Source organism: Diorhabda sublineata, chromosome 4 (genome assembly GCF_026230105.1).
Source record: "Diorhabda sublineata isolate icDioSubl1.1 chromosome 4, icDioSubl1.1, whole genome shotgun sequence".
Lineage (NCBI taxonomy): Eukaryota > Metazoa > Arthropoda > Insecta > Coleoptera > Chrysomelidae > Diorhabda > Diorhabda sublineata.
In genome coordinates this window covers 31981706-32001839 of record NC_079477.1, presented here as the reverse complement: position 1 = coordinate 32001839, position 20134 = coordinate 31981706, and the positions used below count along the sequence as shown (strand labels likewise).

Here is a 20134-nt window from a genome sequence, read left to right as displayed (position 1 = left end):
GCATTTTTACTTAGATATATTTAATAAAGTTAGCATAAATAAGTCTTAATTAAAATTGTCAGGAAGAACTGGTTCTAGTACTATATCAACTAATTCATCCTCGTTTTTGAACGAAATTGGTTCTATGGTGAAATATTCGGTAAAATCCCGAAGGGTTCTAAATTCTGGAGCCACATTGTTTGTATCGGCATTTAAACGAATTGTCATTTTTGACGTTCTTTCAATTCCAAAATTATAAAAGCTTTGTTTATATTTAATAGTCAAAGCCAAATAATATTTTTTACTCGGTCTGAATAGAAAAGCTCCATCTCTCAAATTCATTAAAAGACGTTCAGCTCCTTTTCTATCGGTATTTCTGAAGAATCTTTCGTTGTTGAAGTCAACTGAAAAATAATAATAATAATAATAATAAAATAATATAATAGAAAAATATTTGGATAAGGAATAACGTATGCTCAAGTTCGAACCACCAAATTCTACAAACGAGGTAATCAAAGGCATAAAAAATTCTTCATATTCATACTGTTTACACTACCTCTATTTCAACACTCACAATTACACCGTCTGAGACGCGGTTCGATAACCAAGTTATCGTCTTCAGAGACTAAAAGTACAAAAAAACGTTTTTTTACCTTCGCTCTCTGAAGACGATATCTTGGTTGCTCAAAAATCCAATCATGACACTTATGAATGAGTTTCAAGCTCAAAGTTCCTGTGTGATAAGCTTTCATATAAAATTAATTGTAATAAAAAACCACGGAAATAAAGGCTTCAATAAACTGAAAACTAATGTACTGATATAAGACCTGACAGTGACAAAATAATAATATAGGGTAACTACAAATAAATGTAACAATAAATATAGCAGAATCTACCATTGATTAGAAAAGGCTATAGATTAAGGTCTTTCAATGGTTGCTGCTAATCGCTGATAAGTTTTGTACAAACATTGCTAATCGCGGGTAGATTTTGTCTCCCTGGGAATATTATGCGCACTATTTCCAATTGGAGGTAGGATTTGCCTTGACGTTGCTAATGAGCGGTATGTTTTGTCTACACTTGTGTTATTGCATTATCTTGTTTTGTGAGTCGTGCATTCCTGTTTTATCTTTCGCGTGGTGTAGTCAGTTGCTCTTGATTATTATTGTATATTCCAATATGGATACTGATTTGAAATGTCCAACAAATTTTCACCATGAAGTGGCAAATCAATCGAAAGAAAAAACAGTGTTATGGACTGACATTAAGTCTAGTGAAGAATGTATTCAGTGGATATCGGAATTTTGTACCGAAGCAAATACTTCTTGGGTATTACGCAGATACAAGACCGCATCAAAGTTAGTATGCAGGTTAGTACTAAAGTAAGATCAAAACCAAGAATGCAATGACGTAAACAATTGGATGCATGGGTCACGTAATACATTAGCTAGACAGGGTTGAACTCTAATTTCTGCGCGAAATTTTCCTACAATATCGTGGCATTAGTAGATTTTACGTGCACTGTTCTAGAACAGTATTATGTTCGGCGTTTCAGAAACTTTGGACGTGTACCTACAAAAAATCTTCTTCATAATCTGCTGCAAAAAACGTCATACTTGACCAAAGACAACTTAATTCAAATTAATGCATGGGGCATTGCACATGTGCAAGTGGAATCCTCGGATCCTGTTGCAACTGAAGCTAATGATAGATACTCAATGGCAGTTTTGGCATTAGGAGATAACCCTAAGGAAAGGGATTTTTATGCACCGCTTGTTGAAAGTAAGTCCATCAGCTGCTCAAATAACCCAGATTGAAATGAAATAGGTTTAAATTATGAAAATTATGATGCAGTAAATGAAAATACTGAAACACTGTCAGTACCAGAAAGCAAAAATGCTAATGATAATGAGTTTAAACATTTCCTAGATGCACTACGAGAACAACATACTAAGTTTGGTACATGTAAAGTACTTTTGAACAGAAGGCTGGATAAAGCTAAAACAAAAAATAGTTGGGATACATTTTTAAGTACGTGCGGTAGTACCTTCGGCCTACGCAATCGAGCTGGTGCTTCAATAAGAGTTCAGCCGACGTCCATGTCCAGAAGGAAACCAGGTGTAACTACAGGCAGTAAGCGTCGACCTGCAGGTCGACCAGAAACTGGTGAAAAAACACACTCAAAAAGGAAAAGAAATCTCGCTCTAAATGTAAATAAAAATGTACCATATGCGAAATCGCACTAAACATAAAAATGTTACTGTAATAATTTAAAATGTTTTGTATAAATAATAATTGTTCCTTTTACCATATCTTTCCTTTTCTATTAGCATGAATGAACGTGCACATGTTTAGATAAAACATACTGCTGATTAGCAACGTCAAGGCAAATCCTACCTCCAATTGGAAATAGTGCGCATAATATTCCCAGGGAGACAAAATCTACCCGCGATTAGCAATGTTTGTACAAAATGTATCAGCGATTAGCAACAACCATTGAAAGACCTTAATTTATAGCCTATTGCTAATTAATGGTAGATTCTGCCTAAATGTTTCCCGGTCACTTTTTCACTCAGCTTTAAATTTAGTCTCTTGAGTAGTCTTTTTTCACGTTGGGCCCGTTGTGAGTGCGACTGACTGATCACTACTGTTGGAAGGGACTGGCACCATCTCTTGATCTGGATCCGATGAAAACACATATTGGTATTCTTTTTCCGGGCCTTGTTGTTGATTTTTCTTCCATTGTCGCATATCTCGGTTTCCCCTAGGATCTAGATGTCGTGTTTAAACTTTAGCCTCATTACCATTCGGTAATCGATCATGTGCATAGTCAGAATTAACTTCTTGGAGTTCAACCTCTTGTACGAATGGTTCTCATTTGCTTTTTTTCAATTGTTTTTTAAAGAATACTGGACCAGGAGTGGATAGGAACTGACTGAAGAGCCATTAGCAGATTTTTTAGGATGATTGAGCCGGATGTAACTTTAGTTCGGCAACTTTCTAGCATGTGGCCCAATAAAAACATATTTTTTTGACTTGGCGCGATTTACTGGGAAAAAATCGAATATTTTCAAGCTAGGAGATTATAAATAAACTAAAACTCTGGGTATATTCTAGTCTTCTTGTCTTGATTTATTCAAATATAACATAAATTAACTATCCTCCAATTACTAAGTGAAATCTTCTATCTTTTGAATTCTAATGATATTATTGCAAAAATAATCTTGCGAAAGTTTTGGACAACAATGATGAGTCTATGTCACGATACCTAAATAAGAGCTGGATACCCTATATGTGAGTTAGTGAGCTTGTTTGTTTCTACCTCCCCTTTGTGGTTTATTACTGTTAGTATATCCCACCACTTAATTAAGTTCGCTAGCTGATCGGGCGTCAATGTCCGAATTCGCCGGTCGTGGTTCACGCTATATGATAAAATTGTTTTTTGGCCAATTTTTTTATAAACTATCACTACAAATTTTCTCTTTACATCGAAACAAGTTTCATAATTCTTTGCCCTCTGTTGGATATTTACAGCACTAATTACTAAAATTTAAAGAAAAAAAATAATTTTTCACAATAAATAGAACTAAAAAGTGGAATATGAACATAGTTACTGAAAACCAAAAAACAGACTTTCACATCGATAATTTTCTGACTCGATTATTGTAATAATATAATTGTTCAATATTAAATTATCGTTTTTCTTGTCACAGAAAAAAATTGTTTATTATACAAGGGAAAAAGGATTCGATTCTAGCTTTCGGTTTTCTGAAGCTAAAATCTTTTTCCTTGTAAAATAAATAACTATTTTTATACAAGAGCCTAGCTAACTCATATCACGCTCAGCATTTTATCTCTCTAATGAGAAATGGGTTTTGGCCCATTAATGAGAGAAAACTAGACCAGAAATCTGTCGCAGATGGGTACGTGCTTTAAATAAAAATATTTTGTTAGATTTTTGCTAACCCGTATAATATATAAGTCGGGAACAAAAGAACAGGAAATTGTAATTCCTACCTGATCTACGTGTCGCATTTCCATGTATAACATTTCGTCTTATTAAATTATCATCAAGACTCTTTGGTACTCTACGGTCGGTTTTATTCGAATTTACACAGCTAATTATCTCTTCATCTCTTGGAACTGGAGGCAGTGGTCGATTTTTGTAAAATTCTATTGGATCTTGGTCAAGTCGGTTCGGATTGTTATCATCGATATGGTGATTTTCATAAGTTTTGAGAGGCCTTCGTTCAATGAGATTACCTGGTGTATTAAAAATCCTAGCTGGAGATTTTGATACGTTTTTTGTTTTGTTAAGAATATCAGTGTCCTCTGCAAATGGTTTCTAAAATATTAGAATATATTTAATAATAATTTATTCAAGTTATATTACATTCAAGATTATTTCCCATTAATCTGCTGTTCTACTGAAACGTTGATTGATGTTAACATAAAGATATTTCTGCAGGTAATATAGGGTAAGTTTGTCTAAGAGTACGCACATAACTTTCTCTGGGCTATAAATTAGTACTCAATAAATTTTCGAAAATAAATATGTGAGGAATATACAGGAATACAAAAACGAATCAAAACTTAACGATTTTCTATTAGGTTAAGGAAAAAAAAATTTCAAAATGCGTCCCCTTGGATCTCAAGTTTACGCAGTGTATTATCCAAGAGTGAGTAGTCAACCCCTCGGGCACAAATCGCAAAAATAATCCTACAGTCTTTCATATGCGGTGCTCATTTCATGAAACCATATTTTACAGGTTTTGCATTGTATCAAGTCTGTTTCTTGGGGATCATAGTACACTTCATTGCAAACACGACATGTTCCAGTAATTTCTCTTGATAGAGTACAATTGCTATTTTTTTAGAAGCTTGGGATAAATCTGCTGTTTCTTTTTGGTTTTTAGTTTTTTATTGCTTAAGTTCTGATCAAGTACTGTCTTGTAGGGTGTGCTTGTTAAAACTTCCGACTTCTCGCTCGTAGCCTTCCTTTTACCGCTTTTTAGTTGCTTTTGGTAATGGACAGACACGATCAAGAATTTCGCTGTGTTGATCTAAAATAAAATAACCACCGAAGTCAATAATCACTATACTTAACTATAAAATTTACAAACTTCAGATGAGATGTGTTGATATCCAGTTATAGTTAATTTAGATTGTGATTCTTCTGTTTTGAATTTGTTTATCACGTCTCTGAATATTCTGGTAAAATTTGTTTCCGTGAAAATGTAATACGGACTTGACTCATTATCATTACTATAAGTACACAGACCACTTGGACCAGGTTGTGGTGATTCGTTTTTTCTGTCCCATTCCTGTTAATCTTCGAAAATTCCAAACTACTTTCATATTCGTAGATATGCTCAGAAAATTCAAAAAGGATTTCAATTTCTTTCCCTGTTTGTAATAGCTATAGAAGGCGATGGATGAGAGATCGCTCTCCAGCTCAAACTAGAACCTCATGGTCAGCCATTTCTCGCTTAATAAATTCTACTGATTTCTCTCGAGAATTGAGATAAATTTTGACTTTCCAATATAATAAAACGACGTGGTGTTGCAACCGCTAAAAGCATGATTGGTCTTAAGAACAGACTTTTGGATTATACAGGGTGTCCCAAATCTTCAGTGTCGACATCAACTTTGGAATTTTCGTTATTTGATTTTGTGGTAAAAACAAAGGCAACTTACATAAGATCGACCTATTTGATTTCTGCAGGGCTTAAGCCTTGTTCGCACTATGCTAGTGATTTAGTCTAGTAGCAAGTAATTTAGTAGCTAAATTACTCGCTACTGGCCCAAAATCGTTCGCACTTTGCTTTAGTGTTTAGTTTAGTTCCAGTACAGTTTACAGGTGAGTGGTGTCTTGTAAGATGAACAGCCTACAGCGTAATAAAGTGAATCAACTGATTAAGTTAATCTTATCAGCGATTTTAGAAATGGTAGAAGAGGAAATTTGTGTCATTGATGAAAAGAAGCTGTGGATAAGAAAATGGATCGATAGAAGAGACAAACTAGGAGCTACTAATTGTCTTCTGAAGGAATTAGCATTGGAAGATCCCAAAGAATACTTCGATAGTTTGAGAATGTCTGAAAGTTGTGTAAATTTTCTGTTAATGAAAATACAATCTCAAATTCAGCGTGAATTTTTGGAGTCCTTTATTTTTTTTAACTTTTGCGAGTAGGTCGATCTAAAAAGGAATGGTTATCGTTAGGTAAAACTAATTCTAAAAACAATAGTAGTAATAATAACTAAGAACCTATTATATTATTGTAATAAATATGCTGTTGAAATAAAATAATAAAATTATGCACTAACCTGATGTTTTTTGTTTTCAATTTGATTTCCTTTTCACCAAATCCAGGGATATTCATGGTGTTTTCTAAATCCGAGTAAGCGGATTGCTTCACTAGTTTGTTTTTATAATTAGGGGACTTAATATTCCACAAGCATTCATCTTCCAGGTATTTGGAAACAAATTTTAAAGTCGTTTCTTCACTCTAGCGAAACGTCATGTTTACTATCTACGTACTAATGAACTCGACTAAACTCAACGGGTTCGCACTTGTTTAGCCGGTGAGCCAGTGAGCATGGACGCGTGGTGGGGGGTGCTACTCGCCCGAGAAGAATAGAGTAAAATGGATCGACTAAACTAAATTCCTTACTAAACTACTCGACTAAATTTTTAGTGTTCAGACACATTTAGCTACTAAATTACTTGCTACTAGACTAAATCACTAGCATAGTGCGAACAAGGCTTTAGGAAATATTTAAGGTTATTTGAATGTTTATTGAAAAATCATTATATTTGGAAAATTCCGCAAAATGTAAAGTAGGTTAACTGGCATCATTTGCAAAATGAATTTACAAATATAAAACTTTGGTTTAATGAATTTTTGTGATTTTCGGGTCTAGAATCTTTTTTTTACTGTATGAATTTCAAATTTTGTAGATAACAAAATCTCTTTTTTTTTGAAATAGCACACCCTGTATATTATACCTTTAATAGAAATGAGCATAAAAATAAGAATGCATACACGTTTTATACCTATATATAATGATTGTCGAATTATTTGATTTTTTCTATTTTTTTTTGCATTTCTTCTACTCTGAGTATTGTATTTTTGAAAAAAAAAACTAAAGAGAAAATGTTAATCAAAAACAAAAAACTATAAAAATATCGTACGTCAAACGAATATTTTTATTAAGAATAATTTAAAAAAAAACTTTTACTTCCATCTCGAGAGATTTAAAGTATGAATATGCAGAAAATTAATAAAATATACTCAATTAAAATACCCGAATCATTTAAAAACAGTTTGTTTTCTAGTTATCCCCCATTTTCTGCAATGCATGTTTCGCATTGTACCAGTTTAATTGAGATAATTAATTTCCTCTCGAATTTTTTCTTTCTGTTCTGCCACTGTATAATTATTTCAATTTTTGTATACCCCATATTTTTAATTGATATCGATACTGAAGAATTGGGACACCCTGTATAATCCAAAAGTCAATAATCTAAAAATTCCTTTAAATGCAAAGAACTTTTGCGATTAAAGTTTTTTGATAACTTACAGTTTTGGAGAAAAATATATGGGTCTTCACCTATGTTTGATTGGGTATGAATTTTTTTCTAATGAACTGAGAAAAAAATAAAAATGGATCCTATTAAAATGAAGAGCTTATATATCGAGAAAATTTTTTTGATGTGTCTAACAACTCATTTGCCCGTGTTATAGTTGATTTTTTTGACCCACCCTAATGTATAATTGTTATTCGACCCTGTATATGAATTTGTTATTGTTAAAAATCCATTTCAATATTTGGATCCGAGTTTAGTAACTTCAAATACGGTTTGAATTTTTTTTGTAGGCTCGGATTCAACAAAATCACTAACAAAATGATGGTACTTCGAAGGTATCTTTCTAATTGACATTGAGGAATTATGCAAAAAAGGCGAGGCAAAATCAGCCGAGGTTTGCGCTTGATTCATGACAATGCTCCTATCCATACTGCTTTGCTGTTCAAGGGTACATATAGCCCTTATCTGGCCCCGTCCGACTATTTTTTGCACGTAAAATTGAAAGTAGAAGATTTAACAGCGACAATGAAATTAAACATGCCTTTATGGGCATAGAAGCTTAAGTCAGAGGTTCTGAAAAGTGTGTGGAAATACAGGGGGAATATATTCAGAAATAATCACGATTTTTGAAATAAAATATTTACTGAGGGATGATTTCATTCATTCTATATAAAATTTTGTGTTACAACATTATAAACATTTTATAACTTCAAAATTAATTGTCTAAGTAACAATACTATGAAATTTGTTTAATAATGATAATATTATATGGTTTCTATACAAGCGTTTATCTCTTGATATAAAGAAAATGTAAAATATTGAGTCCTCTCCATTCTAAATTATTCCGACTCTATTCTAATTGTTTGCTACTCTAAAAACACATATTAAACACATGTAATACTCACCTTATATAAACGAGTAATGCCTTCATGGTCAGGAATCATTTTAGTTAAATTCGATGGAAGTGGTTCAATATTTTTAAATCTATTGATAGAAACTTCAACATGAGCCGGCAGATTTTGTCTGTAACTCGATGGATATGTATTATTATTACTATGAGAAATGAATTTCAAGTCTTCTGTTGACATATTAATATCTTCGGGAATTTCCAGATTGCCTTGAACTTCTGTTGGAGTCAGTAGTCGTTTTCTAATATTTAGAGATGAGCTATTATCCTCTGGATAACTTGAAGGTTTTTGGCACATTGCAGACCTTTTACTCTGATCTATTATATATCTAGTATAATTATTTTGTGTGTCGTTAACATCTACAATGAAATCGGAATCTGGATATTCCGAGTTTTTTCCTCTAACAAAAGGTATTTGATGTATCCTTGGAGTTGGTATTTTTTCTCTCACTTTGGGAAGTGGAAGTACAGGCTTTGGTTTCATATGAAATTCACTGGGATCTTTCGAAATTGTATTAAATTCCTCATTAGTTAATAGATCTCTATCAATCATTGGCGGTTTTTGAAACCGGTGTGATTTTTCTGAATTTAATGTGATCGCTAATTTATTTTTAAAATCATTCAAATGAGATGATTTTTGACCGTCAATATTCTGGAATGATTTTACTTTTACACTCGTATTTGTGGAAAATTCCTGTTTTTCTTGATATGCTTTGAGTAAATTGTTTCTGTTGAGGATTTGTGGATTATTTTTAACTTGTTCTATAAATTTAGTGAGAGTTTTCATTGCTCCTATTGATAAATTCCAACTGATAAGCTGAAATGTAGGAAGATTCTGAAAAGAATATTGATAGGTATACATTAGTTTCATTTCCCAAGATTCCACTTACAAGAAACGTTTGGCCAGTTATGTCCTTATCTTCCAGAATCTCGGCAATGCCTTCAAATCCATTCTGTAAAAATAGAAATGGTCATCTATATTTAAAAGTTCAGTGCGGAATATTGAAAGCATAGTTTTCTTCACGACTATGTAACAATAAATACATTCATGTGAGATATTGATTTGAAAAATTTTATCAATTCTTCGCCCAGTCGATTCCACTTCGGAATCCATGGCCTGCGGGCGATCTTCAGAATAAGTCACAATTTAAAAAGTCAAATATTTATTGCTGATACCTCACATTATTAGATTATATTCTAATACGAGGAAAATGATAATAATGATGAATTTATTATCCGAAAAATTAAGGAAATACAAAGGGTTTCAGGGAATAGATGAATATCGATAATTTAACTTCTTTTCCTGATAACGTTTCCTTGGCTTATTTAACAAAATTTTGTGATTTTCTGGAGCATGTACTTAACTAAATATCAACTATCAACCGAAGAAATCGAAAACATTTCCATCTCCAGATGATGTATACCTCGCAACAAAGGTAAAATCATTGAATTTTGCGTTACATACATATTACATTTTGTAAATGTTAAGATATTATCACAATTTGTAACTTCTGGTTTGCAAATAAGAAAGGATCGTAAATTGAGTAATACTGCTCTAAAGCCCGGCTTAAACGTCCACATCTCTCATTAAAATGCGCCCGCATATTTCATTTCCAGATAATATAAAAGTTTGTAAGACCGTTGAAAATGGCACCTGATCGTTTTAAGGACATATATTATTGAAAAAGATAGTATATAGTAAAATAATGATGTAGGAGTCGTAGTCCCAGCCAGTCACTTTTGATTTTTAAAACGTTGGTAGTAGTAGTTGCTTAGCTCATTAGTTGAAGCATAATTCAAGCATCAAGTAAAAGCTTAAGCTTATTAGTTTTAGAAAAAATAAACTTGTTGCCTATCCTCTAACCGCTATAAATTTTGGCGGCTCACTTTGAACACGAGTAATCCGAGTGTACACTCCATAAGAAACTCTGTAAGAACGTTATATCTTAATTCATTGAAATTGAATATTTATGAACTAAATAATTTAGGTAATCTTCTCTACACTCAATATTTTTAATATGCACGTACATAACTAAAGCATAGTTAAAACAGAGAATATTATTGAAGCATCATAGAATGACTTTAGAATTTTTGAATGTTTAAGCTGATGCTGTATGTACATGAACGAATACATATAAAATATAAATAAATAGAAAAGAGAAGTATGATGAATAAGGGACGAGCAATAGTTGGCAAAAGGGAAGTTTCAGACCCTTCTTACCATCATGACCAATAATTGCTATTCGTTGTGACCAACACCCACTTCTTGATTAGGATGCGCTTATCTAAATTCGAATAAATTGAAGTTTCAGAAAAATCGTTATTTTGAAAATATATTTTTCTCCAATTCATTTTCTTCGTTTTCATAATATTTTCTACGTTTAAAAAGAATAATAATATACTAAAAAAATATTCGGAAATATTAACAATTTCAGAATATATTTGTAATAATATTTTGGTCTAATTTATTTTGGTGTATTTTGATTATATTTTCAATATTTGAATTATGTACGTGAACATAAAAAAAAAAGTGAATGTAAAAATAGTTGATTCATTTTTTTATTCCTTAAATAATCAAAATATAAAAAATTAGAAAACTTCAAATATCATTATTTTGATCAATTTGAATACTACCTTTTCCAATAGCATATTTTCTTTAACGATCAAGTGCCATTTTCAGCGGTCGGCTCTCGGACTATTGGAATTATAAACTTTCATATAGTACACGCAATATTATCAGTCCTCTTTTTATGTTAATATAATATCAAATAGCTTAATAAAACAGATTGTACTCAATATTTCTACTTTTATAACTACTTAACTGTTATTAAACTTACCTCTCTAATTACTATTATTAACTGTTCCTTATTCAACATTCGAATTTTTTCTAATAATGACATTCTTAATATTAAATATAATGACACACTTTTTTAAATGTATTTATCGTATTTTAATCGAGAAATTAAAGCATTTTATTAAAAACGTGATGAATGAATCTTTAAGTTGATTAGACCACTGGCAAAACTGTATCTGGAAATGATTATTTGAATATTATCTTAGTTTTTGAGAAAACCACAGGATATAATAGCGACCATATAACGGTAGTCAGCGGTTAATATGTTTTTCGAATTTAATATAAGGAGACAGGAATTCGTCTAGTTTTTCAATATTGTGATTTCTGTTTGGCTTACTAAGAAATTTCGATCGAAAATTTTTCAAACAACTTAGGCGAATATATCTACCGTTACTCCAGAATAACTTATTAACACATTTTTCAAATAGCACTACCTGTATCTTCATATTACGTAAATTGTTAAGTTGTTAGTTAAAAAGATCGTATCCGAAATCCCAAGCGTAGAAATTTTCATTATTTTACTATAAGTATTTTGCCATATACAGATAGTTTTAACTCGTCGTGGCACACCCTGTATATGAAATAAGATGTATTGAATAGAGAAAAACATAATAATCAATCGTAGTTTATGATTATTTGATTTTTAGTTTGTTCGACTTAAGTTACAATGTTTTCCCAAATAATACAATTTCGATGAAAAAAAATTTATTCAATAACGAAACACCTGGTACAGTAAATAAAACTTTGTTGAGCAAATTTTCTATTAACATACACATTATGATCAATAAAATGAAAAAGTTTTTATTAAATGTTTTCAGCTTATAAAATAAATTCAAAATTTGAGTATAATTTTTTTTCGAAATAACTGTTTGTTTTCTAGGAATATAATAACTCACGCTATACATCAAATATATCCACTATCATCTAAAAAACGTCAAATAATCACAATTATTATTATATATATCACATTGTATTACCAACAAAAAATAATTTCGATTAGTAAATTTTAAAATATTCGACATAATACCTATTAGTCCAGGAGGAAACAGCGCATTAGTACAGAAAACTATTCCACCTCAATTTTTTCATGCGGTCCCCTTCAAATTGCCCTTCTGATGATATAAATGTATGTTGTCTTGGGGCAACCCCGTAAGCCGAAATTGTTTAAATATATTTCTCATGGGTCAAAAAAACTTGAATTTGAGATTATTGGAACTTTTAAAAATTCATATCTCTGAAAATATTAACCTTATCATAAAAAGTCATAGAACCTCTTTTATTTGTATTTCAATAAAGAATATGAAAAAACTTATCCGGTTGAAAAATACTAATTTTTTGCAATTGTATAAACAATATGGGACGGGGTTGCCCCATGGCAATATATAAAATTGAGGTGGAATATTTTTCGATGCTCATGAGCTGATTTTTCCTGGACTATATAGACTATGATAAAGTAATGCACAAAATTCACAAAATATACGTTCATTTCTAAATAAATCACAAAACACGACACAAGAAAAACTGAGAGATTGAATAAAAAACAAATTAAAAAATTGAATTGAAACGTAAAACTACCTAGTAAGACCTCCGTGGAGTTGGTCCCCTGATTTAATTATTTAAAAATTTCCCTAATCCCAATCGTTAGATAATCATTAGAGAATTGTTAGAGAGGACAAGAGAGAAAAGAAATATTGTTAGAGAGTAATTAGTTTTTATATAAAAACGTTTTTATTTTATTGTGTGTAATTACCTGATGCCGTAAAAATGCTCTTGGACGTTTTATTTTTTTAACTCGTTAAAGAATCGTTACAGAGAGTAAGATAGAAAAGAAAAATTACAGAGACTGATTATTCCAATTAATATTAAATAATCGTAATATTTGAACCAATATAGATGTGGAGACTCGTATACACTGCGACCCAAACGATCTATTGTGTTCCCTTTTCTTGTTAAGATACAAGAAAACCAGTGTTTACAGCTGATCCATCAATCCCACTCCTCTAAATAGTATAGAATGTGAGATGGCTTTAATTGCCAGAGATCTTCGTCTTCTATTTCAAGCGCTCCCATGTGTAGTCCTCTGGAGCTCCTTAGTTTTTCACACTTTAAGAGACTGTGGATGGAGGTTTCATCCTCTGTACAATAAAACCTGCACGCCAAATTATCTGCTAGGAGGTTTCATCCTCTGTACAATAAAACCTGCACGCCAAATTATCTGCTAGGTCTAGCGTCTTCAGGTGTTGTTGCTGAGGCAACAGAGGCCAGATACAACTCCTTTTAGTATTCGTAGATTGTTCTTTCTTAGGTTGACACATTCAGCAGATTTATTTTTATTATAGTTTCCCTGAAGAGTCTTTGCCTGTCTCAGACGTTCCAATAATTGGTTTTGCTCCTATCTACCTTATTTTCCAGTGCTTTTTCCATTGTTCTGTAGCTGATACCACCAGAAGAGTTTGGTTTGGATCCCATGAAGGGCTTGTCCGCCCCCATTTTAGGAAGCTTATCAGCTATTTCATTTCCCTTCGCTCCGGTGTGTCCCGGAATCCATTGTAGGGTAATTTTATTTTTCTCGCCTAGTTTGTTCGATTTTTCTAGGCAATCCCAAAATAGTTTGGATTTTATTATATTGGAGCTTAGAGCTTTCCACTCCTACTCTCTCTAAAGATGTTCTAGCGTTAAAAAAAATAAAAATCCATTAAAGTCCATTTCACACTTCACACAATAAATTAAAACTAATTATTCTCTCACAATTTTTCTTTTCTATCTTATCCTCTATAACGATTCTCTAACGATTAGTATTAACGAAATTTTAAAATATAAATCAGGGGGCCACCTTAACGAGGGTCCTAGTAAGAGCACCTGTTTTTATTAATTTTTTCAACTATTTTGTCAGTGTCAGTTTTACAATTAGCGACATTACAATTTTATCACTACGTCTTCTTCATCCCCTAACTGCTAGAAGCACAATAAATAGAATTGCTGGAAAATTTAGTGAAACGAAAAGAGCGAGGGATGCTCCAAAATCTGGAAGACAAGAAATAAGCGACGATGCAAAGTTAGATATTCTACAGTCATTAGAAAACAAACCTCACGCAACTACAACTGAAATTACCTAACAAAAAAACGTTAGTCAGTCATTGGTAGTTAATGAAGAAACAAAAATTGCACTCTTACAAAGCTCAACTTGTTCAAAAACTCTCATGAGATGATCAGGATAGATGATGTACTTTTGATCCTTATTTCTTTTACGGTAATTCAACAGTTGAGCGATATTTGGGATATCTGTGCATGGCAGAGATTACGGACCTATTTGTGGCATTTTTGGATCTATATAATAAGGAAAACTTCCCAGTATTTAGTTTGAACAAGATGGTGCACTACCAGATTATGGTCGCACGTTTGCGAGATGTCAGATAGTCAACGGGATACAGTTTGAACAATTCCTGTTAGAAATAGTTTTGGTTTAATAGACTGTTCAGTTGTTACTAAAATTAAAAATATTTATTTTATCGTTTTCTCTTCTCATACATCCTCTATTTAAATGCAGTAAAACAAGCTTTGTCAAATTGTGAGAAAAACGTAGCTTCCAGTGGAATAATCTGTTCGACGTGTTTTTACATTTTCTTCAAAACAGAATATTGTAACTTTTATGCATTATTTTATCATAAATACATTCAGTTCCTTCTTCATCTAGGCTGTAAAATAATTTTAATAGTATATAGATTACAATTAAACCCTCATGTCAGTACTAACAATAATTACAAAACTTTATAGATTAATGGTGAAGAAAAAATATAGATCTTTGAATGAGTTATATGGTGAAGATTTCGCTACTGAAGATAATGTCACGGCTAAATTCCATAATGGTAAAATCACTCTCTTTCTGTCAAGCTTTACCATCTGATTTTGACGAATTGAAAAGATTTTCTTCATAGTTAATTACTCAATTCTAAATTAAAGAAAAAATATATAAGCTTCTCAGCTCACAGAAGAGCATTTGAGAGCTATTTCAATAATTACAACAACAAATATGGAGACTGCCATAAAAATATAATATATAGAAATAATGCCAATTATCCCAGTAGGTACCATCAAAAACAGTAATATATGGATTTGAAGTAATCAAATCCATTGGAAGGTCATATTTACACCGGCAAATCACAACACTGAAATAAATGGTAAAATATTTTGTCGGAAGAGGTATTTCAATGGATAATTTTTATACTACTCTGGTGGATGATGATGAATCGTTTGAAGCGTTCCAACTAGTTAATTGTCACAACATTCACTGTTTAGATAGCCCTGTTTGATCTGGAGCACCATTATCAAACCAATTCGAAATATTATTAGGCAAAAATCTGTACACATGGAAGTACAGAGACATTCAGTTAGTTGATTGATTTTTACACCAACAAAAAAAGCCATTGATGTATGTGATCTCAAAGACAAATTAGCGTAGAATGATTTGGCGACTATCAAGTTAATAATTATGTGAATAATCGATTCAACTTACGAGAAGTTTTACCACTCGGATTGCGATCGAAAAATCAATAAATCCTACAAACAGATCAACAAAGAATATCAAGTAAGCCAGGTGATTATTCTCAAGAGATAGGTTCCACTCGAAGAAAAATAGTTGTGGAATCATGTTATATTTGTTATCAAGTTGTCCACAATAAAGGTCAAAATGCGCGAAAATCGAATAAAGAATGTAATAAACCAATTTGAGGTAAAGCTCGGTCCAAATTCCTTTTAAACATTTAAATTTGCCAGAAGCTTACATCACTATTTATGAACTATTATTTTTAAAAAGAAAGTATATTCACACAACACATACTAAGTGTTGTTTTTTAGTCAACAACTGTAATTGTAGGCGCAGTCCGATCAAACAAAAGAGAATTGCCGATAATTGCACTTTGACGGTATCCAAAGTTGGACCAATTTCTGATTCACAGCTGGATTCATGATTCCATAGAAATGGAAAAATATAATAACACAGAGAGAGAAAATTAGTCTTTACAATAGCACAACATTTGGCGTAGATGTAACAAAGCAAATGGCTACAAATTACATCAAAGTCTCTAAGATGGTCATTGACAAATTCATGACTTTTATAAAAAGAAACCACAGGCGTAAACATAACAAATCAAGAATTCCAATCAGTAGAAGAACTTGCTTCCGTTGAAGAAGTTGAAAAATAACTAGAAAATTATAAGTGATAAGCAACTACCACAACTTTATATGTACGAAAAAATCGCTAAATCAAATTATGAGAAGAAAATAAAACAAAAATGAGAAAAATTAAAATTTATATGAAAAACGTGCATTACAAACAACTATATATTAAAAGTATATTTAATAATAATAAAATATTCATTACAAGATTTGGATTTCAATCAATGTAATTTCTTCACCTTTTTTCTATAATTTATCCAAACTTTAAGTTCAAATTAAAAGTTCTACTATCGGTCATGGTGAGAATGGGTATCGGTAGAAATATTTGTGAATGCAAAAGGCTTCCCTTGTATTAATATATAGGTAAATCATGGATACAATTTTTTCTAGGATTTTCATTTCAAATCTATGTAGTCATTAAATCATTTTTTGTTCATTAGAATGGTTAGGCGTTAACAATTCACTAAATCAATGTATAAGTATATGCCTGATTTGGTTTATAAAATATTCTAATATGGTGGAATTGACATTGATGTCAGACCTCCTATGTTCTAGAAATTATAATGCATTTTTTTTATTTTGAATTTTCAATTGATCATCCTATAGTTTTGTTTCACAAATGTTTAACAAATGTTGAATATTTATTCATGTCAATTTTTCTACACCCAATAATTACTACAATTTCCTAATCAAAGATTCCTGGTGTCCCGGAAAATGTTCCTCATTTATTTGTCAAATATTATACGAGGTAGTGAAAATAAGGACATTTGCGTACATTAAGAGAAAATGCAGCGAAAATCAGCTCAACTAGTTAAATCAATGATGATTTTCCCGTGTATTTATGGTCGATTTTCATAAAAATTAGGTTCTCCGTTTTTTCACGAATAAGTAGAAAAATATGCACTTAATCGGTAAACCAAAATTGTACCTTATAAAAAAAAACAAAATCGTGTATTTACCATTTATGCAGACCCAATAAAAATGAAATTATTGCTTGTAGAAAGTTGATTGGTATTTTCAAACGCCAAAATGGAAAATTTCTACGCACAATAACAGAAAAACAATGCATTTTTCGTTGAAAATATATAGAAAGTCCTTAAAAAACCTTTATTTTCAATTTTTAATTTTTAAAAAAAGTTCCTAGCATTAAAACTAAGCTACGGAGAAGATAATGTCGATTCCTATTTTTGTTACATAATCTCTTTCGCCCCATTTGAAAAAAATCGTTAACACTTTACAATTCGCTTTATTCATGTTCTAATAATATGCTCTGAGCGTTTGATCCGCTTAAAGAAATTATTTTTTTAAAAAATTGGGCTTGAAGTGAGAAAATTATTTCCGTAATTTAAAGAAAAATCGTCTTTTCTTCCGAATAACTCAAAAGCTTTTAATGTTACACCAAATTTTGTGGAGAAGAAAATTGTTTCTTTTTCTTTTCTGAAAATTTTGGTATTTTTTTTTGTAGGATAAAAATTGAGTAAGATATGGCCATTTAAAGTTTGCGTGCGTTCATGCAAAGTTCCTTTTTTGAGCCTTTTTAGCATTAACCTCTTCAAAAATAAGATTTGAAAAAAAATGTTGGATGAGCTTATAGCTCTTTAAAAAACCTACAAAATGATTTTTTGAGGAATTTGATTGCTTAACAAGTAAGAGAGTTATGGGGAAAGAACCAGAACCATTTTTGTAGAAGTTATAACATGTATATTGATAAATTGATGAATACACATACTGGCTATAGTTGGACTTTCACTTATATAAGGAACCAGGAGCAACATTTGAATGTGCCCGTAAGCATGAAAATAAATTCAAATATTGCTCCGTGTATAGTTATTCCAATATCAATTGCAGAAGACAGTTATGCAAGGAACCATCAATATTTCATAAGCACGCATAACAAATTAAGAAATGGAAAATAATGTTCAGTAAACATCTAACAAACCATCAGTCCACGTGGACTCATCATCTCCACTGTTTACCAATGAAAACATCAAATCGTGAACATAAATGCATTTCTATTAGCCGAAGCTGTCGGAAGGCGTATATACATAATTTCTTTGAAATATTCCTGCTAGACAGTCCGCGATAAGCAGTGGCGTGATTGGGGGAGATTTATTTAATTCATAGATCAAACAAAATTGTCAGCAAGGGTTTTTATAATCTGCAATTGATATTGGAAGAATCAAAGGTGGTTTTAAACGTGGTCGAGAAGCTTGGATGACGAAAAAGTTTCACACGTACGAAGATATCTGTCACAAGGGGTGGTTGTTAACGGCCGAAACTGATTAATGTATGATAAATTATAATAAAAATTGACAATTGACGTTTATTTATCTGATAAAAATATGATTTAAATTGATTACATGCTTCAATCTAATTTAAAATTTTTTTTCTTGAATAGAGGTTGTTTTCACCGCTTTTTTACCGTCATTGATTGGACTAAACGGAGAGATTTACCGGCGAATAATTTTATTGAATTTTATTTCTTAGTAACAGTTAATCGTCGAAATCGAACCCTGTATCACCTTCTTGGCATAAATAAGAGTCCTCCGACAAGGTTTAAGAATAAGCAACTCTTTTCATGGTCAATTTTCAAATTGACGTTGATAGAAATACTTCTATCAACGTTAATTTGAATATTGAATTGTATGAGTTTGAAAATTTATACTATCAAAAATCACCAAAAATCTTGATTAATTATTTCCCAGACAATGAATACATAAATATTCGAATGCTCAGAAAATATATTAAAGTTAGTCCACTTTGGTGTTTCCAATAAGAAACTGCCCATAATATAGCTGGCAAAGACTTCGATACAGAGTTCTTATTGGGAACGTGTCAATGAAACAACAAAGTGGACTAACTTTAATATATTTTCTGAGCATTCGAATATTTATGTATTCATTGTCTGGGAAATAATTAATCAAGATTTTTGGTGATTTTTGATAGTATAAATTTTCAAACTCATACAATTCAATATTCAAATTAACGTTGATAGAAGTATTTCTATCAACGTCAATTTGAAAATTGACCATGAAAAGAGTTGCTTATTCTTAAACCTTGTCGGAGGACTCTTATTTATGCCAAGAAGGTGATACAGGGTTCGATTTCGACGATTAACTGTTACTAAGAAATAAAATTCAATAAAATTATTCGCCGGTAAATCTCTCCGTTTAGTCCAATCAATGACGGTAAAAAAGCGGTGAAAACAACCTCTATTCAAGAAAAAAAATTTTAAATTAGATTGAAGCATGTAATCAATTTAAATCATATTTTTATCAGATAAATAAACGTCAATTGTCAATTTTTATTATAATTTATCATACATTAATCAGTTTCGGCCGTTAACAACCACCCCTTGTGACAGATATCTTCGTACGTGTGAAACTTTTTCGTCATCCAAGCTTCTCGACCACGTTTAAAACCACCTTTGATTCTTCCAATATCAATTGCAGATTATAAAAACCCTTGCTGACAATTTTGTTTGATCTATGAATTAAATAAATCTCCCCCAATCACGCCACTGCTTATCGCGGACTGTCTAGCAGGAATATTTCAAAGAAATTATGTATATACGCCTTCCGACAGCTTCGGCTAATAGAAATGCATTTATGTTCACGATTTGATGTTTTC

At 31.6% G+C, this 20134-nt stretch overlaps 2 protein-coding genes and 1 long non-coding RNA gene across 4 annotated transcripts; all 3 read right to left on the bottom strand.

The window, feature by feature from the left end:
- Nucleotides 1-5461, bottom strand: LOC130443354 (uncharacterized). Its single transcript, XM_056777926.1, has 3 exons — nucleotides 5447-5461; nucleotides 3997-4324; nucleotides 1-383 (listed from the first exon to the last, which is right to left on the bottom strand). Exons 1-3 carry the CDS (start codon nucleotides 5459-5461, stop codon nucleotides 46-48), a joined length of 681 nt encoding a protein of 226 aa, XP_056633904.1. The 3' UTR covers nucleotides 1-45.
- A 2932-nt stretch (nucleotides 5462-8393) lies between these two features.
- LOC130443064 (uncharacterized) lies at nucleotides 8394-11477 on the bottom strand. Of its 2 annotated transcripts, none has more exons than XM_056777522.1 (3): nucleotides 11313-11477; nucleotides 9366-9428; nucleotides 8394-9310 (listed from the first exon to the last, which is right to left on the bottom strand). In XM_056777522.1, exons 1-3 carry the CDS (start codon nucleotides 11373-11375, stop codon nucleotides 8453-8455), a joined length of 984 nt encoding a protein of 327 aa, XP_056633500.1. In that variant the 5' UTR covers nucleotides 11376-11477; the 3' UTR covers nucleotides 8394-8452. The 2 variants fall into 2 exon arrangements, with proteins under 2 accessions (XP_056633500.1, XP_056633501.1); XM_056777523.1 differs by having other exon boundaries at nucleotides 8394-9292.
- A 540-nt stretch (nucleotides 11478-12017) lies between these two features.
- On the bottom strand, nucleotides 12018-16650 carry LOC130443063 (uncharacterized). The gene is made up of 2 exons (XR_008909822.1): nucleotides 13529-16650; nucleotides 12018-13478 (listed from the first exon to the last, which is right to left on the bottom strand). It is a non-coding gene; the product is annotated as an uncharacterized LOC130443063 (long non-coding RNA).
- Nucleotides 16651-20134: the final 3484 nt, after the last annotated feature.

What these genes read in the sequence shown, in the direction of transcription:
- LOC130443354 (XM_056777926.1), bottom strand. An exon ending in AAATGCGACACGTAGATCAG is followed by an intron (nt 384 to 3,996) that starts GTAGGAATTACA and finishes ATTATTTTTCAG; the next exon opens with TTGACTTCAACAACGAAAGA.
- LOC130443064 (XM_056777522.1), bottom strand. Translation starts at nt 11,375, where the DNA reads ATGTCATTATTAGAAAAAATTCGAATGTTGAATAAGGAACAGTTAATA. An exon ending in TAATAATAGTAATTAGAGAG is followed by an intron (nt 9,429 to 11,312) that starts GTAAGTTTAATA and finishes CTATTTTTACAG; the next exon opens with AATGGATTTGAAGGCATTGC. An exon ending in TAACTGGCCAAACGTTTCTT is followed by an intron (nt 9,311 to 9,365) that starts GTAAGTGGAATC and finishes TATTCTTTTCAG; the next exon opens with AATCTTCCTACATTTCAGCT.